The sequence below is a fragment of the Monodon monoceros genome, unplaced genomic scaffold, assembly GCF_005190385.1.
Source record: "Monodon monoceros isolate NGI ecotype Baffin Bay Population unplaced genomic scaffold, NGI_Narwhal_1 Super_Scaffold_14, whole genome shotgun sequence".
Lineage (NCBI taxonomy): Eukaryota > Metazoa > Chordata > Mammalia > Artiodactyla > Monodontidae > Monodon > Monodon monoceros.
This window is the reverse complement of record NW_021703770.1, coordinates 42,886,868-42,908,228: the sequence shown is the minus strand read 5'-3', so window position 1 is coordinate 42,908,228 and position 21,361 is coordinate 42,886,868. Positions and strand designations below refer to the sequence as shown.

Genomic DNA, 21,361 nt, shown 5'->3' with positions numbered 1-21,361 from the left:
CTTTGGATATATACCCAGAAGTAGAATTGCTAGATTATATAGCAGTTCTATTTTTAATTTTTTGAGGAAACTCCATTCTGTTTTCCATAGTGGTTGTACCAGTTTACATTCCTACCAACAGCGCACAAGGATTCCCTTCTCTCCATATCTTCATCAACACTTATTTCTTATTTTTTTGATGACAGCCATGCTGATGGTATGAGGTGATATCTCATTGTGATTTTGACTTGATTTCCCTAATTAGTGAGGTTTAGTACCTTTCATGTATCTGCTGGCCATATGTGTGTCTTCTGTGGAAAAATGTATAAGTCCTTTGATGACATTTTAAACAGATTTATTTTTTTTTTGCTGTTGGCTTGTATAAACTCTTCATATATTTTGGATATTAACCCCTTATGTATATATGATTATATATAATATATCATGATACATGATTTACAAATATCTTCTCCCATTGTGTAGATTGACTTTTCATTTGTTCATGGTTTCCTTTGCTGTGCAGGAGCTTTTTAGTTTAATGTAGCTCCATTTTTTTCCTCTTTTTCTCTTTTGTTGTCTTTGCATTTGCATTTTTTAATTTGTCAAATTAAAAAAAAGTCATTGCCAAGACCAGTGTTTAGGAGTTTACCCCATATGGTTTCTTGCTGGAGTTTTATGGTTTCAGGCTTATATTCCAGTCTTTAATACATTTTGAGTTGATTTTTGTGTATGGTCTAAGATAGTGGTCTGGTTTTGTTCTTCAGCATGCCATTGTCCAGCTTCCCAACATCATTTATTGAAGAGACTGCTGTTTCCCTTTGTATATTCTTAAACTCCTTTACATAACTTAATTGACCATATGTACATGGGTTTATTTCTGGGTTCTCTATTCTGTTTCATTGATCTACATGTCTGTTTTTATGACAATACCATACTGCTTTGATAACTATAGCTTTGTAATATAGTTTGAAATCAGGAAGTGTGATACCTCTAACTTCATTCTTTCTCAAGATTATTTTGGCTATTCGGAGTCTTTTGTGGGTCCATACAAATTTTAAAATTGTTTGCTCTATTTCTGTGAAAAATGTCATTGGAATTTTGATAGGGATTGCACTGCATCTTTTTTTGCCCTTTTTAACATCTTTATTGCAGTATAATTGTTTTACATTGCTGTATTAGTTCCTGCTGTACAAAAAAGTGAATCACCTATACATATACATATATCCCCATATACCCTCCCTCTTGTATCTCGCTCCCACCCTCTCAATCCCACCTCTCTAGGTGGTCAAAAAGCACAACGCTGATCTCCCTGTGCTATGCAGCTGCTTCCTACTAGCTATCTATTTTACATATGGTAATATATATATATAGATAGATATAGATATAGATGTCAATGCCACTCTCTCACTGTTTCCCAGCTTACCCTTCCCCCTCTCAGTGTCCTCAAGACCATTCTCTACATCTGTGTCTTTATTCCTGTTCTTCCCCTAGGTTCTGGAGAACCATTTTTTCTTTAGATTCCATATATATGTATTAGCATGCAGTATTTGTTTTTCTCTTTCTAACTTACTTCACTCTGTATGACAGACTCTAGGTCCATCCACCTCACTACAAATAATTCAATTTCGTTTCTTATTATGGCTGAGTAATATTCCATTGTATAAATGTGCCATATCTTCTTTATCCATTCATCTGTTGATGGACACTTCGGTTGCTTCCATGTCCTGGCTATTGTAAATAGTGCTGAAATGAACATTGTTGTACATGACTCTTTTGCAATTATGGTTTTCTCTGGGTATATGCCCAGTAGTGGGATTGCTGGGTCATATGGTAGTTCTATTTTTAGTTTGTGAAGGAACTGCCATACTGTTCTCCATAGTAGCTCTATCAATTTACATTCCCACCAACAGTGCAAGAGGGTTCCCTTTTATCCACACCCTCTCCAGCATTTATTTTTGGTAGATTTTTTGTTGGTGGCCATTCTGACTGCTGTTTTGATTTGCATTTCTCTAATGATTAGTGATGTTGAGCATCCTTTCATGTGTTTGTTGGCAATCTGTATGTCTTCTTTGGAGAAATGTCTGTTTAGGTCTTCTACCCATTTTTGGATTGGGTTTTTTGCTTTTTTGATATTAAGCTGCATGAGCTGCTTATAAATTTTGGAGGTTAATCCTTTATCATTTGCTTCATTTGCAAATATTTTCTCCCATTCTGAGGGTTGTCTTTTCATCTTGTTTATGGTTTCCTTTGCTGTGCAAAAGCTTGTAAGTTTCATTAGGTCCCATTTGTTTATTTTGGATCTTGCTGTGATTTATGTCATAGAGTGTTCTGCTTATGTTTTCCTCTAAGAGTTTTATAATGTCTGGCCTTACATTTAGCTCTTTAATCCATTTTGAGTTTTTTTTGTACATGGTGTTAGGGAGTGTTCTAATTTCATTCTTTCATTCTTGTCCAGTTTTCCCAGCACCACTTATTGAAGAGGCTGTCTTTTCTCCATTGTATATTCTTGCCTACTTTGTCAAAGATAAGTTGACCATATGTGCGTAGGTTTATCTCTGAGCTTTCTATCCTGTTCCATTGATCTATATTTTTGTTTTTGTGTCAGTACCATACTATCTTGATTACTGTAGCTTTGTAGTATAGTCGGAAGTCAGGGAGCCTAATTCCTCCAGCTCCATTTTTCTTTCTCAAGATTGCTTTGGCTGTTCGGGGTCTTTTTTTGTATTCATACAAATTGTGAAATTTTTTGTTCTAGTTCTGTGAAAATTTCCATTGGTAGTTTGATAGGGATTGCATTGAATCTGTAGATTGCTTTGGGTAATATAGCCATTTCCACAATGTTGATTCTTCCAATCCAAGAACATGATATATCTCTCCATCTGTTTGTATCATCTTTTATTTCTTTCTTCAGTTTCTTATAGTTTTCTGCATACAGGTATTTTGTCTCCTTAGGTAGGTTCATTTTAGGTATTTTATCCTTTTTGTTGCAATGGTAAATGGGAGTGTTTCCTTTGCACTGAATCTTTAAATGCCTTCTATAAACAGCTAAATAAGGTAATGTTTGAGGTGACAAACACTTTAGTACTCTAATAGTTTTTTATTGTGGAACTACTAGAGACCAGGAGGCAATTGGAGCTCATCCTGGGGACCTAGACATTGGCTGCAGACATTTTTTGGAACCCATTCTGCCACAAAGTGCTGGCAAGTGCCCTCTTGGAATCCTCTGTCTAGCTTTTTAGCAATGGGACCTGACCCACTGACAAGTCTGTGAAACCAGTACTAGCAGATCTCAAGAAACAAAAATATCCAGTTGGAGAAACAGCCCCACCTACCAGGAGGCTGGTTGCATTAGGACACACACCAAGACACATAATTAAAATGACAAAAATTAAAGAGACACTATTAAAAGCAGCAAGGAAAAAGCAACAAGTTACATACAAGGGAACTCCCATAAGTCTATCAATCAGTTCACTTTTGAGGAGGAACACTGCAGGCTGGAAGAGAGTGGCATGATATATTTTAAGTGATGAAAGGGAAAAACCTACAACAAGAAACTCTATCTGGCCAGGCTTACTCCAGATTTGAAGGAGAGATGAAAATTTTTACAGACAAGCAAATGCAAAAAGAGTTCAGCACCACCAAACCAGTTTTACAAGAAATGTTAAAGGAACTTCTCTAAGTGAAACACAATGGCCAAAACTAGAAATATTAAAAGTATAAAAGGAAAAATCTCATTGTTAAAAGCAAATTACAGTAAAGGTAGTAAATCAACCAGATATAAAGCTAGGAGGAAGGTTAAAAGACATAAGTAATAAAATCATACCTGTCCACAATAAATCCCTTATCTAAGGGGTACAGAAGACAAAAATATGATGTCAAAAACAGTAAATGTGATGTGGGTGGCAGTAAAAATGTATGGTAGTTAAAATATATTTGAAATTAAGAGATCAGCTTCTTAAATGAATCATAGATACATACATACATACATAGATGGCTACATAGAAACCTTACAATAATCACAAACCAAAAATCTATAATAGATACACAAAAAATAGAAAGGAATACAAACATAACCCTAACAATTGTCATTAAATTACCTTGGAAGAGTGCAAAAGAAAAAGTAATAAAGAACTGCAAAAACAGACCAAAAACAATTAACAAAACAGCAATAGTTACCTACCTATCAATAATTGTAAATGGATGAAATGTTCCAATCAAAGGACATAGAGAGGCTGAATGGATTCAAAAACAAGACCCATATCTATGCTGCCTATGAGAGACTCACATCAGATCTAAAGACACACAAAGACTGAAAGTGAGGGGATGGGAAAATGTATTCCATGCAAAAGGAAATGAAAAGAAAGCCAGGGTGGCAATATTTATATAAGAAAAAATAGACTTTAAAACAATGATTGTAACAAGAGACAAGGAAGGACATTACATAATGATCAAGGGAACAATCAAAGAAGAGGATACAGCAATTATAAATATATATGCACCCAACATGGAAGCACCTAATTACATAGGAAATATCAACAGGCATAAGAAGAGAAACTGACACTAACAAAATGTTAGTAAGAGCCTTTGACACCCTACTTAGATCAATGGACAGATCATTCAGACAGAAAATCAATAAGGAAACATTGGCCTTAAATGACACTTTAGGACAAATGTCCATTTCATCCCCAAACAGCAAAACACACTTTCTTTTCAAGTGCACATGGAACATTCTCCAGGATAGATCACATGCTCAGTCACAAAACAAGTCTCAGTATATTTAAGAAAATTGAGATCATGTCAAGCATATTTTCTGACCACAGCACTCTGAGACTAGAAATCAACTAAAAGAGAAAAACTGCAAAAAACACAAACACGTGGAGGCTAAACAAAATGCCACTAAAGAACCAAAGGTTCACTGAAGAAATCAAAGAAATTTAAAAATACCTGGAGACAAATGACTATGAAAATATAATAATCCAAAATCTATGAGATGCAACAAAAGGAGTTCTAAGAGGGAAGTTTACAGTGATACAAGCCTGCCTCAGGGAACAAGAAAAATCTTAAATAAGCAACATAATCTGACACCTAAAGGAACTAGAAAAAGAAGAATAAAAGAAACCCAAAGTTAGTAGAAGAAACAAATCATAAATATCATAAATATCAGATCAGAAAGAAATTAAATAGACTAAAAAAGAAAAAAAAGATAAATGAAACTAAGAGCCGTTCTTTGAAAAGGAAAACAAAATTGATAAACCTTTAACAGTCTCATCAAGTAAAAGAGAGAGAGGGTCTAAATCAATAAAACAGAAATGAAAGAAGAGAAGTTACAGCCAACATCACAGATATACAAAGGATCATAAGATATTAATTACTATGAACAATTGCCAATAAAGTGGACAATTTTGAAGAAAGCTTATGTCTAGAAATGTACAATCTCTCAAGAGTGAACAAGGAGGAAATAGACAATATGAGCAGACCAACTACTCTTAATGAAGTTGAATCAGTAATAAAAAATACTCCTGACAAACAAAAGTTCAGGCCTCACAGATGAATTATACCAAACATTTAGAGAAGAGTTAACACCTATCTATTGCAAACAATTCCAAACAATTGCAGAGGAAGAAACATTTCCAAACTTATTCTATAGGACCAGCATCACCCTGATGCCAAAACCCAAAAAGATATCACAAAAAAATAAAATTACAGGCCAATATCACTGAAGAACATAAATGTAAAAATCCTCAACAAAATTTTAGCAAACCAAATTCAACAATACATCTAAAAGTTCATGCCATGATCAAGTGAGATTTATCCCAGGGATGGAAGGATGGTTCAATATCCATAAATCAATCCATGTGATAAAATATATTAACACGTTGAAGAATAAAAATCATATGATCATCTAAATAGGTACATAAAAACCTTTTGACAAAATTCCACATTCATTTATGATAAAACTCTCAACAGAGTGGTTATGGAACACACATACCACAACATAATAAAGGGCCATATATGACAAGCCCACAAGTAACATCATACTCAATGGTGAAAATCTCTAAGAACAAGATCAAGAACAAGACAAGGATGTCCAGTCTTGCCACTTTTATTCAACATAATATTGGAAAACCTAGCCACAGCAATCACACAAGAGAAAGAAATTAAAAAAGATCAAAATTGAAATGGAAGAAGCAGAAAGTCACTGTTTGCAAATGACATGATACTGTACATAGAAAATCCTAAATACACTACCCCAAAACTACTAGAACTAATCGATGAATTTGGTAAAGTTGCAGGATACAAAATTAATACATAGAAACCTGTTGCATTTATATACACTAACAATGAACTATCAGAAAGAGAAATTAAGAAAATAATCCCATTCAAAATCATATCAAAAAGAATAAAAAACCTTGAAATAAATTGAACTAAGAGGTAAAAGACCTGTACTTGGAAAACTATAAGACACTGATGAAATAAATTGCTGATGACACAAACAGCTGGAAAGATATACCATGTTTCTGGGTTGGAAGAATTAATATTGTTAAAATTACCATACAAATCAGGGCAATCTACAAATTCAATGCAATCTCTATCAAAATACCAATGGCATTTTTCACTGACCTAGAACAAATAATTCTAAAATGGCAAGGAAACGCAAAAGACACTGCATAGCCAAAATAATCTTGAGAAAGAACAAAGCTGGAAGTATCATCACACGCCCTGATTTGAAACTATACTGCAAAGCTACAGTAATCAAAACAATATGGTACTGGCACAAAAACAGACAAATAGATCAATGGAACAGAATAGAGAGCCCAGAAGTGAAACTACACTTATTTGGTCAAATAATCTATGATAAAGTAGGCAAGAATATACAGTGGGCAATAGGCAGCCTCTTCTATAAATGGTGGTCAGAAAACTAGACAGCTACATGCAAAATAATCAAACTGGACACTCTCTCACTCTGTGCACAAAAATAAATTCAAATGGATTAAAGACTTAAATGTGTGACCTGAAGCCACAAAGCTCTTAGAAGAAAACACAAGCAGTAGGCTCTTTGACATCAACCTTAGTAAGTTTTATTAATCTTTCTCCTCAGGCAAGGGAAATAAAAGGAAAAATAAACAAATGAAACTGAAAAGCTTTTGTCCTGTGAAGGAAACTATCAACAAAATTAAAAAGCACTGTACTGAATAGGAAAAGATATTTGCAAATGATATGTCTGATAAGGGCTTAATACCCAAAATAACAAAGAATTCATACAACTCAACATCAAAAGAGCAAACAACCCAATTAATAATGGGCAGAGTATCTGAATAGACAGTTTTCCAAAGAAGACATACAGATCATCAACATGTACTTAAAAAATATTCAACATCAAATCATCAGGGTAATGCAAAGCATAACCACAATGAGATATCACCTCACCCCTGTCAGAATGGTTATTATCAAAAATACAATAAATAACATGTATTGGTGAGGATGTGGAGAAAATGGAACCTTCATGCACTGTTTGTGGAAATGTAAACTGGTGTAGCCACTGTAGAATACAGTATGAAGATTCCTCAAAAAATTAAAAATAGAACTAATTCCACTCCTGAAGAAAACAAAAACACCAATTAGAAAAGATATATGCATGGTCTCCCAGACCCACCCTGGTGTAACATGTGAGGGCACTTACACAAAATATGAATACCAGGAGGCAGGGGTCAGGGGCCACCTTGGGGGCTGGCCATTAGACTCCAGGGTTTGAATCACTCAATAACATTTGCCTCAGTTTACACATATGTAAAATGGGAATAATAGTAGTATCTTTTGTTTACGACTAAACTAGCTAATATATTTTAAAAGTTAAGAATGTATTTAAGATATTTATGAGTGAATTATAGGACATCCGTCATTTTCTTTAAATACTCCAGAAAAAAAATTGAAGGAGGAGAATGATGGTGGTTAATAAAACATGTATGGCAAAATGTTAAAATGTTGATGATAATGATTTAAAGTGGGCAATACATACATAAAGTTTTTTTAATGATCTTTAATTTTTAAAAAAATTATTGCTGTATGGTTGATTTACAATGTTGTGTTAATTTCTGCTGTACAGCAAAGCGACTCAGCTATATATATATATATATATATATATATATATATATATATTCTTTTTCAGATTCTTTTCCATTATGGTTGATCACAGGATATTGAATATAGTTTCCTGTACTATACAGGAGGACCTTGTTGTTTATCCATAATGATCTTTTCTTTATTTCTTAAGTTTAAAATTTCCCATAATAAAAAGTTACATAATTTTTTACATAAAATGTTTATAGCAGTACCTGGAACATAGTAAACAGTCAATAAATGCTGGTTATTATTTTTGGAAAAAAGAAAATATATATGCAGCCCTATGTTCATTGCAGCATTATTTACAATAGTTAAGATATGGAAGCAACCTGAGTGTCTATTGATAGATGAATGGATAAAGGATGTGACGTATATACATAAATATACATGAATATTAGCCATTAAAAAGAATAAAGTCTTGCCACTTGAGACAACATGAATGGACCTAGAGAGTATTATCCTAAGTGAAGGAAGCAGACAGAGAAAGACAAATATTGTATGGTTTCACTTATATGTGGAATGTAAGAAACAAACAAATTAACAAACATAATAAAACAGAAACAGATGCAGAAAACAAACTGGTGGTTGCCAGGGGGAGGGAGTTGGAGGAGGAAAGAAATAGGTGGGGGTGATTAGGAGGTATAAACTTCCGGTTGCAAAATTAATGAGTCATGTGTATGAAATGTATAGCATGGGGTATATAGTCATTACTTATATAATATCTTTGTATGGTGACAGAACTTAACTGGACTTATAGTGGTGATTATTCTAAATGTATAGAAATACTGAATCACTATGTTGTGTAACAGGAACTAACAGTGTTGTAGGTCAATTATACTCCCCAAACAAACAAACTCATAGAAAGAGAGATCAGTTTTGTGGTTACAGAGGCAGGGTGTTGGGGAAGGGGGAATTGGAGGAAGTCAGTCAAAAAGTACAAACTTTCAGTTACAAGGTATATAAGTACTAGGGATATAATGTACTACATGGTAAATATAATTAACACTGTGTTTATTATATATGAAAGTTTCTAAGAGAGTAAATTCTGAGTTCTCATCACAAGGAAAAAAATTTAGTTTCTTTAATTTTGTATCTGTATGACATGATGGATGTTCACCAAACATATTATGATAATCATGTCCTGATGTATATAAGTGAAATCATTATTCTGTATACCTTAAATTTATACAGCGCTATATGTCAGTTATATCTCAATGAAAATCTAGGAAAATAAATAAATAAATAAAATACATTTTTCCAGAAAAATAACAATTATTTCTTTTAATCTGTTTAAAGACAAAATCTGACAATCATTGCTAATATTTGGTTGACTACTTCAACAGTGTAGAATCTATAAGAGAAAATACCATAACTACATATCATCTATTAATATAACAATACAGATTGGGGAATAACTGTATTTACCTATTGAAAAACTTAAATATTACCAAAATAATAATATTTTTTTTCATCTTTTCAGCAATCTTGACACAGAAGAACTATGTGGTAAGTTTATTTAAAGCCAATCAAACCCATTACTTGCTTTAGAATAAAAAAGAACACTGTCTTACATATTTCTATAAACCCTGAAATTAATGTCATAGATTAGGAGTTCTGGAATAAAGTAAAAGATAGTTGAGACCTCAAGGAATTTATCTTTATCCATGAGTTTTGTTCAAGCATGTATTTCACTGAAGAAAGAGTTTGCCCTTATTAATTTGTTCATAGCAGAAGAATTATAATTAGTACAATAAGTTTCACAAGAATATATTCCACCAGCTTGAATATATTTTTAAAGTGTTGTTTAATACAACTTCATTATTCACTTCAAATATATTGTGCAGAGGCTTTGGCTATTTTTTTGCAAAGCTGATCCCTTGATATGTAAAAACAACTTTGTCCCATACCTTGCCTAAACCATTCTGGAATGTCACTTGCAAAACAAGTGATTCAGTGGGGAGAGATGTCTTAACAAATTCCTGGTTTAGTGGCCTCTTCATTTACTTTCTTCGTTTTTGTGGGTGGAAACAAAAGTAATAGGCTAGAAATATGAAAAGGCAAATACTTTTGAGATTTATTCTTCGTTCTCAAAAATTTGTCTTCTCTAATAATAGAACTAGATTAAAGACCTATTGTATATTTATTTCGAAAGCTTTGACTCTGATTTTCCAGCATAATTTTAGTTAGGGAACTAGTTAAGGGGTTTTAATTCAACAGAATTGCTCTATATCTTTAAACCCAGTGATTGTACTCCTAATTCTGTGTTATAATACTCCCTCTCAGTTCAAGAATATGCATTTTAATTTCCAGAGTGAAGTTTCATTTTTCATTATTTTGTGAATATAAAGTAAACATATTCTAATCAAAATGGATTCTAATTAAAACCAAAGTTTTCAGTGCTAGCAAATGAAATATGTAGACTCACACCCAGCAAAAATACTCCCTTTTATGTGGGAGGGGCAGTGTTTGATTGACATGGAAAATGGATTTATTGTGCTCTTTAGTAGAAGCCAATTAACAGGTCTAAGTATCTAAAACTTTCATTCTGTTGCTTTTATTTAGTTTATCAGTTTACTAAATTATGGACCTAGAATTCAAAATACTTTAATAAATCCTTTATTAAAATAAAGTATAGATATTTCTTATTTTATTTATGAAAGTAATATTTAACTATTTTTTTTAAATTTAGCAACACAGAATTATATAGGTGTATAAGAGAAAATGTCAAAGGCTCTCACTCACTTCTCTTTCCCCTAATACTGATCTCCACTGCTAACTTCTTGGAATATATCCTTCCAAACATTTTTACACATGTAATGACATTGATATATATGAGTATGTTTTTTTCCAACAATGTGCACACTATATGATCAATACAAGTGCACACTGTTCTATATCATTTTATTAAAAAGGATGCATAGTACCCCATTTACCTTAAAATTTTTAACCAAATCCCTTTCAGTTGTTTTGGGTTTTCAGGTTGTTTCCAAATTTCCACTGGGACAAACAACACTGAAGTAAATATCCTTGTTTGTATTCTCTTTGCACTCTTATACAAGTAGTTCTGTAAGATAGATTCCCAAAAGTGTAGTTACTTGGTCAAAGATTCTTCCAGTGTGCACGCCCAGCAGCAATATATAGGCAAGTCAAGATTACTCACTTTCCTAAATAGCAGCTTTAGGCCATAACTTATTCCTCCCAGTCAATACATAACTTGACTTTAATTAGGTAATTGTGTATGAACTTTAGCATTGGGTCTTTGGTTTCCTATTTGTGCCATCTTTAGCTATGATCTAAAATCTATTGGGAGCAAATTTATTACTTTCCTGATCTTAAACAGCTTGTAACTGTTTTTATACTCTTACTCAATTTTTTATTAGTGTATAATTGCTTTACAAAGTTGTGTTAGTTTCTGCTGTACAAAGAAGTGAATCAGATATATATATATCCCCTCCCTCTTGGACCTCCCTCCCACCCCACCATCCCACTCATCTAGGTCATCACAGAGCACCGAGCTGAGCTTCCTGTGCTATGCAGCAGGCTTCCACTAGCTATCTATTTTACGTATGGTAGTGTATATATGTCAGTCCTGATCTCCCAATTCATCCCACCATCTCCTTCCCCCTCTGTGTCCACATGTCCATTCTCTATGTCTGCAACTCTGTTCCTGACATGGAAATAGGTTCTTCTGTACCATTTTTCTAGATTCCACATATATGCATTAATATACAATATATGTTTTTCTCTTCCTGACTTACTTCACTCTGTATGACAGACTCTAAGTCCACCCACATCTCTACAAATGACCCAATTTCATTCCTTTTTATGGCTGAGTAATATTCCATTGTATATATGTACCTTATCTTCTTTATCCATTCATTTGTTGTTGAACATTTAGGTTGCTTCCATGTCCTGGCTATTGTAAATATTGCTGCAATGAACATTGGGGTACATGTGTCTTTTGAATTATGGTTTTCTCAGGGTATATGCTCATACTGGGTCATATGCTAGTTCTATTTTTAGTTTTTAAAAGGAACTTCCATACAGTTCTGCACAGTGGCTGTATCAATTTACATTCCCACTAACAGTGCAAGAGGGTTCCCTTTTCTCCACACCATCTCCAGCATTTATTGTTTGTAGATTTATTGATGATGGGCATTCTGACCTGTGTGAGGTGATACCTCATTGTAGTTTTGATTTGCATTTCTCTGAATATTAGTGATGTTGAGCATCTTTTCATGTGCCTCTTGACCATCTGTATGTCTTCTTTGGAGAAATGTCTATTTAGGTCTTCTGCCCAGTTTTGGATTGGGTTGTTTGTTTTTTTGATATTGAGCTGCATGAGCTCCTTGTATATTTTGGAGATTAATCCTTTGTCCGTTGCTTCATTTGCAAATATTTTTTTCCCATTCTGAGAGTTGTCTTTTCGTCTTGTTTATAGTTTCCTTTGCTGTGCAAAAGTTTTTAATTTTAATTAGGGCTCATTTGTTTATTTTTGCTTTCATTACTATAGGAGGTGGGTCATAAAAGATCTTGCTGTGGTTTATCTCAGGGAGTGTTTTTCCTGTGTTTTCCTCTAAGCATTTTATAATGTCCAGTCCTACATTTAGCTCTTTAATCCATTATGAGTTTCTTGTGTATGGTGTTCTAATTTCATTCTTTCACATGTAGCTGTCCAGTTTTCCCAGCACCACTTATTGAAGAGGCTGTCTTTTCTCCATTGTATATTCTTGCTTCCTTTGTCAAAGATAAGGTGCCCACATGTGTATGGGTTTATCTCTGGGCTTTCTATCCTGTTCCATTAATCTGTGTTTCTGTTTTTGTGCCAGTATCATACTATCTTGATTGCTGTAGGTTTGTAGTATAGTCTGAAGTGATGAAGTCTGATTCCTCCAGATGCATTTTTCTTTCTCAAGATTGCTTTGGCTATTCGAGGTCTTTTGTGTTTCCATACAAGTTGTAAAATTTTTTGTTCTAATTCTGTGAAGAATGCCATTCGTAATTTGATAGGTATTGCAGTGAATCTGTAGATTGCTTTGGGTGGTATAGTCATTTTCACATTATTGATTCTTCCAATCAAAGAACATGACATATTTCTCCATCTGTTTGTGTCATCTTTGATTTCTTGCACCAATGTTTTATACTTTTCTGCATACAGATATTTTGCCCCCTTAGGTAGGTTTATTCCTAGCTGTTTTATTCTTTTTGTTGCAATAGTAAATGGGATTGTTTCCTTAATTTCTCCTTCTGATCTTTTGTTGTTAGTGTATAGGAATGTGAGAGATTTCTGCACATTAATTTCATATCCTGCAACTTTACCAAATTCATTGATTAGTTCTCATTGTTTTCTTGTGGTATCTTTAGAATTTTCTATGTATAGTATCACGTCACCTGCAAACAGTGACAGTTTTACTTGTTTTCCATTTTGTATTCCTTTTATTTCTTTTTCTTCTCTGATTTGCATGGCTAGGACTTCCAAAACTATGTTGAATAAGAGTGGCGAGAGTTGACATCCTTGTCTTTTTCCTGATCTTAGAGGAAGTGTTTTCAGTTTTTCAGCATTGAGAATGATGTTTGCTGTGGATTTGTCATATATGGCCTTTACTATGTTGAGGTATGTTCCCTCTATGCCCAGTTTCTGGAGAGTTTTTATCATAAATGGGTGTTGAATTTTGTTAAAAGCTTTTTCTGCATCTATTGACATGATCATATGGTTTTCATTCTTTAATTTGTTAATATGGTGTATCATATTGTTTGATTTGCGTATATTGAATAATCCTTGCATTCCCGAGATAAATCCCACTTGATCATGGTGTATAATCATTTTAATGTGTTGTTGGATTCTGTTTGCTATTATTTTGTTCAGGATTTTTGTGTCTATGTTCATCAGTGATATTGATCTGTAATTTTCTTTTTTGTGTGATATCTTTGTCTGGTTTTGGTATCAGGGTGATGGTGGCCTTGTGGAATGAGTTCAGAAGTGCTCCTTCCTCTGCAATATTTTGGAAGCGTTTGAGAAGGAAAGGTGTTAGCTCTTCTCTAAATGTTTGGTAGAATTTGCCTGTGAAGCCATCTGATCCTGGACTCTTGTTTGTTGGAAGATTTTTAATTACAGCTTCAATTTCATTACTTGTGATTAGCCTGTTTATATTTTGTCATTCTTCCTTGTTCAGGCTTGGAAAGTTGTACCTTTCCAAGAATTTGTCCATTTCTTCCATGTTGTGCATTTTATTGGGATATAGTTGCTTGTAGTAGTCTCTTATGATCTTTTGTATTTCTGCTGTGTCCATTGTAATTTCTCCTTTTTCATTTCTAATTTTATTGATGTGAGTCCTCTTCCTTTTTTTCTTGATGAGTTTGGTTAAAGGTTTATCATTTTATTTTTATCTTCTCAAAGAACCAACTTTCAGTCTTAGTGATCTTTACTCTTGTTTTCTTTGTCTCTATTTCATTTATTTCTTCTCTTATCTTTATGATTTCTTTCCTTCTACTACCATTGAGTTTTGTTTGTTCTTCTTTATCTAGTGGCTTTAGCTGTAAAGTTAGATTGTTTATTTGAGATTTTTCTTAAGATGAGGTTGAATTTCTATAAACTTCCCTCTTAGAACTTCTTTTGCTGCATCTGATAGGTTTTGGGTCATCATCTTTTCATTGTCATTTGTTTCTATGTATTTTCTTTTGTCTCCTCTTTGATTTCTTCAGTGATCTCTTGGTTATTTAGCAGTGTACTGTTTAGCCTCCTTGTGTTTATGATTTTTACAGGTTTTTCCTGTAATTGATTTCTAACCTCATAGTGTTGTGGTCAGAAAAGATCCTTGATATGATTTCAATTTTCTTAAGTTTTATGAAGGTTGATTTGTTCCCCAAGATGTGATCTATCCTGGAGAATGTTCTGTTTGCACTGAGGTGAAAATGTCTTCTGCTGCTTTTTTGTTGAACATCTATAAATATCAATTAAATCTATCTGGTCTATTGTGTCATTTAAAACTGTGTTTCCCTATTTATTTTCTGTCTGGATGATCTGTCCTTTGGTGTAAGTGGGGTGTTAAAGTCCCCCACTATTATTGTGTTACTGTTAATTTCCTCTTCTATGGCTGTTAGCATTTGCATTATGTATTTAGGTGATGCTGTGTTGGGTGCATATTCATAATTGTTATATATTCTTCTTGGACTGATCCCTTGATCATTATGTAGTGTCCTTATTTGTCTCTTGTAAAATTCTTTATTTTAAAGTCTATTTTCTCTGATATGAAAATTGCTACTCCAGCTCTCTTTTGATTTCCATTTGCATAGAATATCATTTTCTGTCTCCTCACTTTCAGTCTGTATGTGTCCCTAGGTCTAAAGTGGGTCTCTTGTAGACAGCATATATGTGAGTCTTGTTTTGTTTTTGTTTTTGTTTTTTGCGGTACGCGGGCCTCTCACTGTTGCGGCCTCTCCCATTGTGGAGCACAGGCTCTGGACGCACAGGCTCAGCAGCCATGGCTCATGGGCCCAGCCGCTCCGCAGCATGTGGGATTTTCCCGGACCAGGGCACGAACCCGTGTCCCCTGCATCGGCAGGCAGACTCAAACACTGCGCCACCAGGGAAGCGCTGAGTCTTGTTTTTGTATCCATTCAGCCAGCCTGGGTCTTTTGGTTGGAGCATTTAATCCATTTACATTCAAGGTAACTATTGATATGTATGTTCCTCTTACCATTTTGTTAATTTCTTTGGGTTTCTTTTTGTGGGGCTTTTTATTCTCTTGTGTTTCCTGCTTAGAGCATTTCCTTTAGCATTTGTTGTAAAGCTGGTATGGTGGTGTTGATTCTCTTAGCTTTTGCCTGTCGGTGAAGTTTTTGATTGCTCCTTCGAATGTCAATAAGATCCTTGCTGGGTAGAGTAATCTTGGTTACAGGTTTTTCCCTTTCAACACTGTAAATATGTCCTGCCACTCCTTCTGGCCTGCTGAGATTCTGCTGAAAAATCTGCTGATAACCTTATGGGGATTTCCTTGTGTGTTATTTTTTGCTTTTCTTTGCTGCTTTTAATATTTTTTCTTTGAATTTAATTTTTGTTAGTTTGATTAATATGTGTCTTGGTGTGTTTCTCCAAGGGTTTATACTGTTTGAGACTCTCTGCACTTACTTGACTTGAGTGGCTATTTCCTTTCCCATGTTATGTAAGTTTTTGACTATAATCTCTTCAAATATTTTCTCATACCCTTTCTCTTTCTCTTCTTCTGGGACCCCTGTAATTCGAATGTTTGTGCATTTAATATTGTCCCAGAAGTCACTGAGACTGTCTTCAATTCTTTTCATTCTTTTTTCTTAATCTATTCCTCAGCAGTTATTTCCATCATTCTATCTTTCAGCTAACTTATTTGTTCTTTTGCCTCAGTTGTTCTGCTATTGATTCCTTCTAGTGTATTTTTCGTTTCAGTTATTGTTTTGCTCATCCCTATTTGTTTGTTCTTTATTTCTTCTAGTTCTTTGTGAAACATTTCTTGTATTTTTTTGATCTGTGTCTCCATTCTATTTCTGAGATTTTGGATCACCTTTACTGTCATTACTGTGAATTCTTTTTCGGGTAGGTTGCTTATTTTCTTTTCATTTATTTGGCCTTGTATGTTTTTACCTTGCTCCTTCGTCTGTAACATATTGTTTTGTCATCTCATTTTTTTTTCTTTTGAGGTACGTGGGCCTCTTACTGTTGCAGCCTCTCCTGTTGCAGAGCACAGGCTCTGGACACGCAAGCTCAGCGGCCATGGCTCACAGGCCTAGCTGCTCCACGGCATGTGGGATCTTCCCAGACCGGGGCACAAACCCGTGTCCCCTGCATCTGCAGGTGGACTCTCAACCATTGCACCACCAGGGAAGGCCTGTCATCTCATTTTTTTGATGGGTGGGGCTGTGTTTCTTCTTACTGGTTGTTTGGCCTGAGGCCTTCCTCACTGGAGTTTGCAGGCAGTTGACTAGAGCCAGGTCTTGGTGCTGAGATGAGGACCTCCAGGAGACCTCTCTCCAATTAATATCCCCTGGGGTCTGAGGTTCTCTGTTAGTCCAGCAGCTTGGACTCAGCGCTCCCACCAAAGGAGCTCAGGCACTACCCCTGGCTTGCTTATCACTGAATTCCTTAACTGAGATTTGGCACTTTATTTTCACCTTGCAGAGCTATTCTCAGAAGACACATAGAATGTAGTTTCAGACCCTCTTGAGTGGTTCTTTTAAAATCTTGAATATCTTCTGTTCATAAACCAGTGCAGTTGCACTTCTCTCTCAGCCAAAAAGTTCTCTCTATTCTTACTCATTTTTATTGAACTATTTTGCAAATCTTCAACTTGGTACGTGAGTATTTTAGGATACTTATGGATGGGTGATGAATAATTGCAATGAAAGTTCATATAGCTAGAGTGCTTGATCTGAAAGCATATAGAAAGCTTTATGAGCAAGTTTGAATATATTCAGTAGTCTAAGTTTTCATCTAGTTAGTTTTTGCCTACCAGTTACTTGAAAAGTTAGCTAAATTCTGTAAATAAGATTGATAAAACTGAGGAATCTCCCATAAGAATTGTGTAAGCCTTATATGCAACGTTCCTTTAAGTTGCTGTGCCCAAATTCCCCCTAGTCAGACTGTATAGGAGCACCATCTTGCATTGCCAGATCCTGGGCAGTGCTGAGGAACTTGTGCCAGCTGAGTCTGGGTACTAGAAAATCAAGTCTCTACTCCAGACTTTTAGAGCTGTGACTACTTGGCACATTTATAAAATCACCTAAAAGAGTTGTAGAACAGTTTGAGTGACACTGATCTGTATTCCGTCAAAATAACCCATTCTTAGATTTTCGACTGATGCCTTTATTCACAACATGGGTGTTCTAACTCTCTTTTTTTGTCTTGGTCATCTCAGTTATTTTCTTTCCTATCTAATACAATTCTTGGGAAGTTACAGCAAGGTACACACTGTGGGCCTCATCTAAGCTCATGAAAATGCTTTGTGAGATCAGTTCCCAGTGTGATCTTTGTGGCAGCTAGTTCTCTGGTTCTGACTTGGAATTCTTGGGTCAGATCCAAAAACTCAACAACTTGGAGGACTGAGATGCAGAATAGAAGAAAACTCTGTAATCTGGTGATGTGACACCACCAATTAAGTACAGTAGTGAAGGAGGAAGGGAGAAACTAGCCTTTGGTTAGCATTTCTTTTTCTTGTTTTGGCCACGCAGCTTGTGAGATTTTAGTTCCCTGACCAGGGATTGAACCCATGCCCTCAGCAGTGAAAGTGCAGTCCTAACCACTGGACAACCAGGGAATTCCCTTGTCAGCATTTTAATAGAGAAGATGTTGCATTGAACATCCATGAGGAGATAATTTCCTTTCTGACAGATAATTTATTAAATGCATCTGTTTATAACTCTTGCTCTATTTTTTAATTATACTCAATACCCAGACTCTTACTTTTCAGAGACTCTTCACTTAAACTGAGGAGAATTTGTTCTCACACATTTCCATATGTGCTATACAGTTCTCTTTTGCTCTTGCCCATGAAACCCTATTGGTTTTCAAATTGGCCTTTGTACACAGAGGGCACAGGGAAACCAAAGAAAGAGGCAGACCACTCCACATTGGTAGGTGGCAGGTTTAGTAGACAAGGGAACTTACCCTTCCATACAAGGTTTACATACAAGGCTTGTCTTGGGCAGGTAGAAAACGAGTAGATCTCTGAACCCTCCCACCAGAATCTTAAGTTTATATAGAGGTCTTAACTGGATTCAGTCACATACAACAACATCCAGATTGCTCTCTCAAGGTAGTGTCCTTGAAAATGGCTCCCACTGTGGGAATGTTGGGGAAAGCATACACTCCAAGGACAGGAAAGTGGATGAGGAGCCTCCAATTGCCCAGGTATAACTTGCAGTTCAACCAGTGGTCACGTCCTCTACATTACCTTCTCCAAACCCACATATAGGTTTCAATAAAAGTAAGTCTTTTCTCCTGGAGGTTATCCCAGTTACAAAGGACAAGAGTTTGAAAGAGTAAATATTTGTTGTAAATTTTTCTCTGTCTAATGCTAAACACATTTGCCCAGCTCACATTGGTAACATGATTCAAATAAGGAACATGAGTCATAGTAATAGGAATAAAACGTTAATTAGTTCAAGCTTAGCCACTTCCAAAGCCACCCCTGACCTTCCCTCCCTGCTTGCCATATTTTGGGGTATAAAGATATACTGCTGAAATTTCAGGCTCCTACCCACTACCACCTCAAAGCTTTGATATGACCTATGGTCCTTTTTCTGTGACTAAAGTTCTCCTGGCAATTGATTCTACTCTTGTCTCTCCTGATGGTGTATCACCAGTATTCCCCAAACCTTCCATAGTGTGTTCAGATAACACTTTTAATAGAAAAAAATTGAGGATGTCATTCTCCTTTTCAAAATTGCTCCATGGCTCCCCATTGCACGTAGTGGTTCTCAAATCTAATATGCCATATAATCTCCTAGTGAGCCTGTAAAAAAAAAAAAAAGAAAGAAAAATGATGAGGCCTGGGCCTCATCTGAAAGATTCTAATTTAATAGATGAGAACTATCAATAATATTCATTTCTAACAAGTATATCAGGGCAGTGCTTCTCAAACTTCAATGTGCCTATAACTCACCTGGGGGCTTATTAAAATGCAGATTCTGATTCAGTATGTCTGAGGTGGCATTCTAGCAAGTTCCCAGATGATGCTGATGCTGCTGGTCTACAGGCCAAATTTTGAGCAGTGAGGCTCTAGGGAATTCTCTGGAGGATCTGATGAAGATGGTCAGAAACACTGACCTAGACTTCAGGATAAAATTTAGAGCACCTAGCAAGGAATATTTCCAAATATTCAGCTTCCTCTCTCATAACTGATTTGTAGCATCCCGCTTCCTTGCTGTCTCTTCTCCTTAAATATCTCCCAATCCTGTCCCTTATATCCTACCAATGCTGAACAACACATACTCCTACAAACACGAGAAGATATCATCTGTTTCCATGCCTTTGTTTACCCTCCCTCTGATTATCCAGCAGATTACTATTTATCTGTTAATTCAGGCCTTGTTGATGTGTCCTCTGTGAAGCTCTCTCTGACTTACTCCACATGAACTTGGGAATTCTTTGCTCTGTATTTAAATTGCACACTGTACCTGGCTCTTGAACCATTGTCTTGAACAATGATCATGTGTATGGCAGTTGCTTGTTGGAGTGTTTATTTCCCCTAGCTGATTGTAGTCTTCTTAAAATAAAGGCTCTGTCTTTTTATCATTGTATTCCAAGTTCCTAGTATAGCACTTGACACATAGAAGGCACTAAGTGTGTGTGTTACGTCATGGAATGAGCAAATGAACCCTTGTCATGATGAAATGAAGAGGGAATTATCTCCTTTCATCCATGTTAAATGTCCCTGACTTTTTCACCTAACTTCCCTCTTTGAGTTCATTGGACCCTTACTCGCCCTGGCACATGTCCTGCAGTGTGTAACTTTAAAACAGTTTGAATGACACTGCACTGTACCACCTCAAAATAAACATTACAATTAGATCCACAACTTAAGCTCCTGTTCAGAGCTTGGGTGTTGTAATTCTCTCTTCTCAGTTACTTCCTTTGTAATTGAGGAGTGTTTTTTTTTTTCCTAACTACTTTGAATAGGTGAGAAGAACAAATGAAAGGAGGGAAGGAAGGAAGGAAGGAAAGAAGGAAGGAAGGCTACATAGTCACCTCTGAATCCTCTAATTATTGTCTTCTCATGTGCTTTATCAGCACATGACTGCATAGATTTGATTTCAAATTGGAAAGGCAACTTATGTTCTTTCCAGGGATGTTTACTGATTGAGCCAAATATCTTCTATATGAATTGAAATATTTATTTTATTTATGTTCCAATTGAAGTATAGTTGATTTACAATATTGTGTTAGTTTTAGGTGTACAGCATAAAGATTCAGTATTTTTGCAGAGTATATTCTGTTATAGGTTATTAGAAGATAATGGGTATAATTCCCTGTGCTATATATCTTTGTTGCTTATCTATTTTATATAGAGCAGTTTGTATCTGTTAATCCCATAACCCTAATTTGCCCCTCCCTGCTTCTCTCTCCCCTTTGGTAACCTCAAGCTTGGTTTCTATGTCTGTGAGTCTGTTTCTGTTTTATATATAGATTCATTTGCATTATTTTTAGATTCATACATAAGTGATATCATATACTATTTTTCTTTCTCTAACTGACTTATTTCACTAAGCATAATATTCTCTAGGTCCATCC

At 35.3% G+C, this 21,361-nt stretch overlaps 1 protein-coding gene across 1 annotated transcript in view; it reads left to right on the top strand.

The window, feature by feature from the left end:
* The window catches only part of NECAB1 (N-terminal EF-hand calcium binding protein 1), a 284,871-nt gene that overhangs the window by 143,929 nt on the left and 119,581 nt on the right, over positions 1-21,361 (top strand). The window contains exon 4 of the mRNA XM_029223075.1: positions 9,581-9,606. Within this exon, the coding sequence (XP_029078908.1) occupies positions 9,581-9,606 (26 nt within the window). The remainder of the gene's footprint in view (positions 1-9,580; positions 9,607-21,361) is intronic.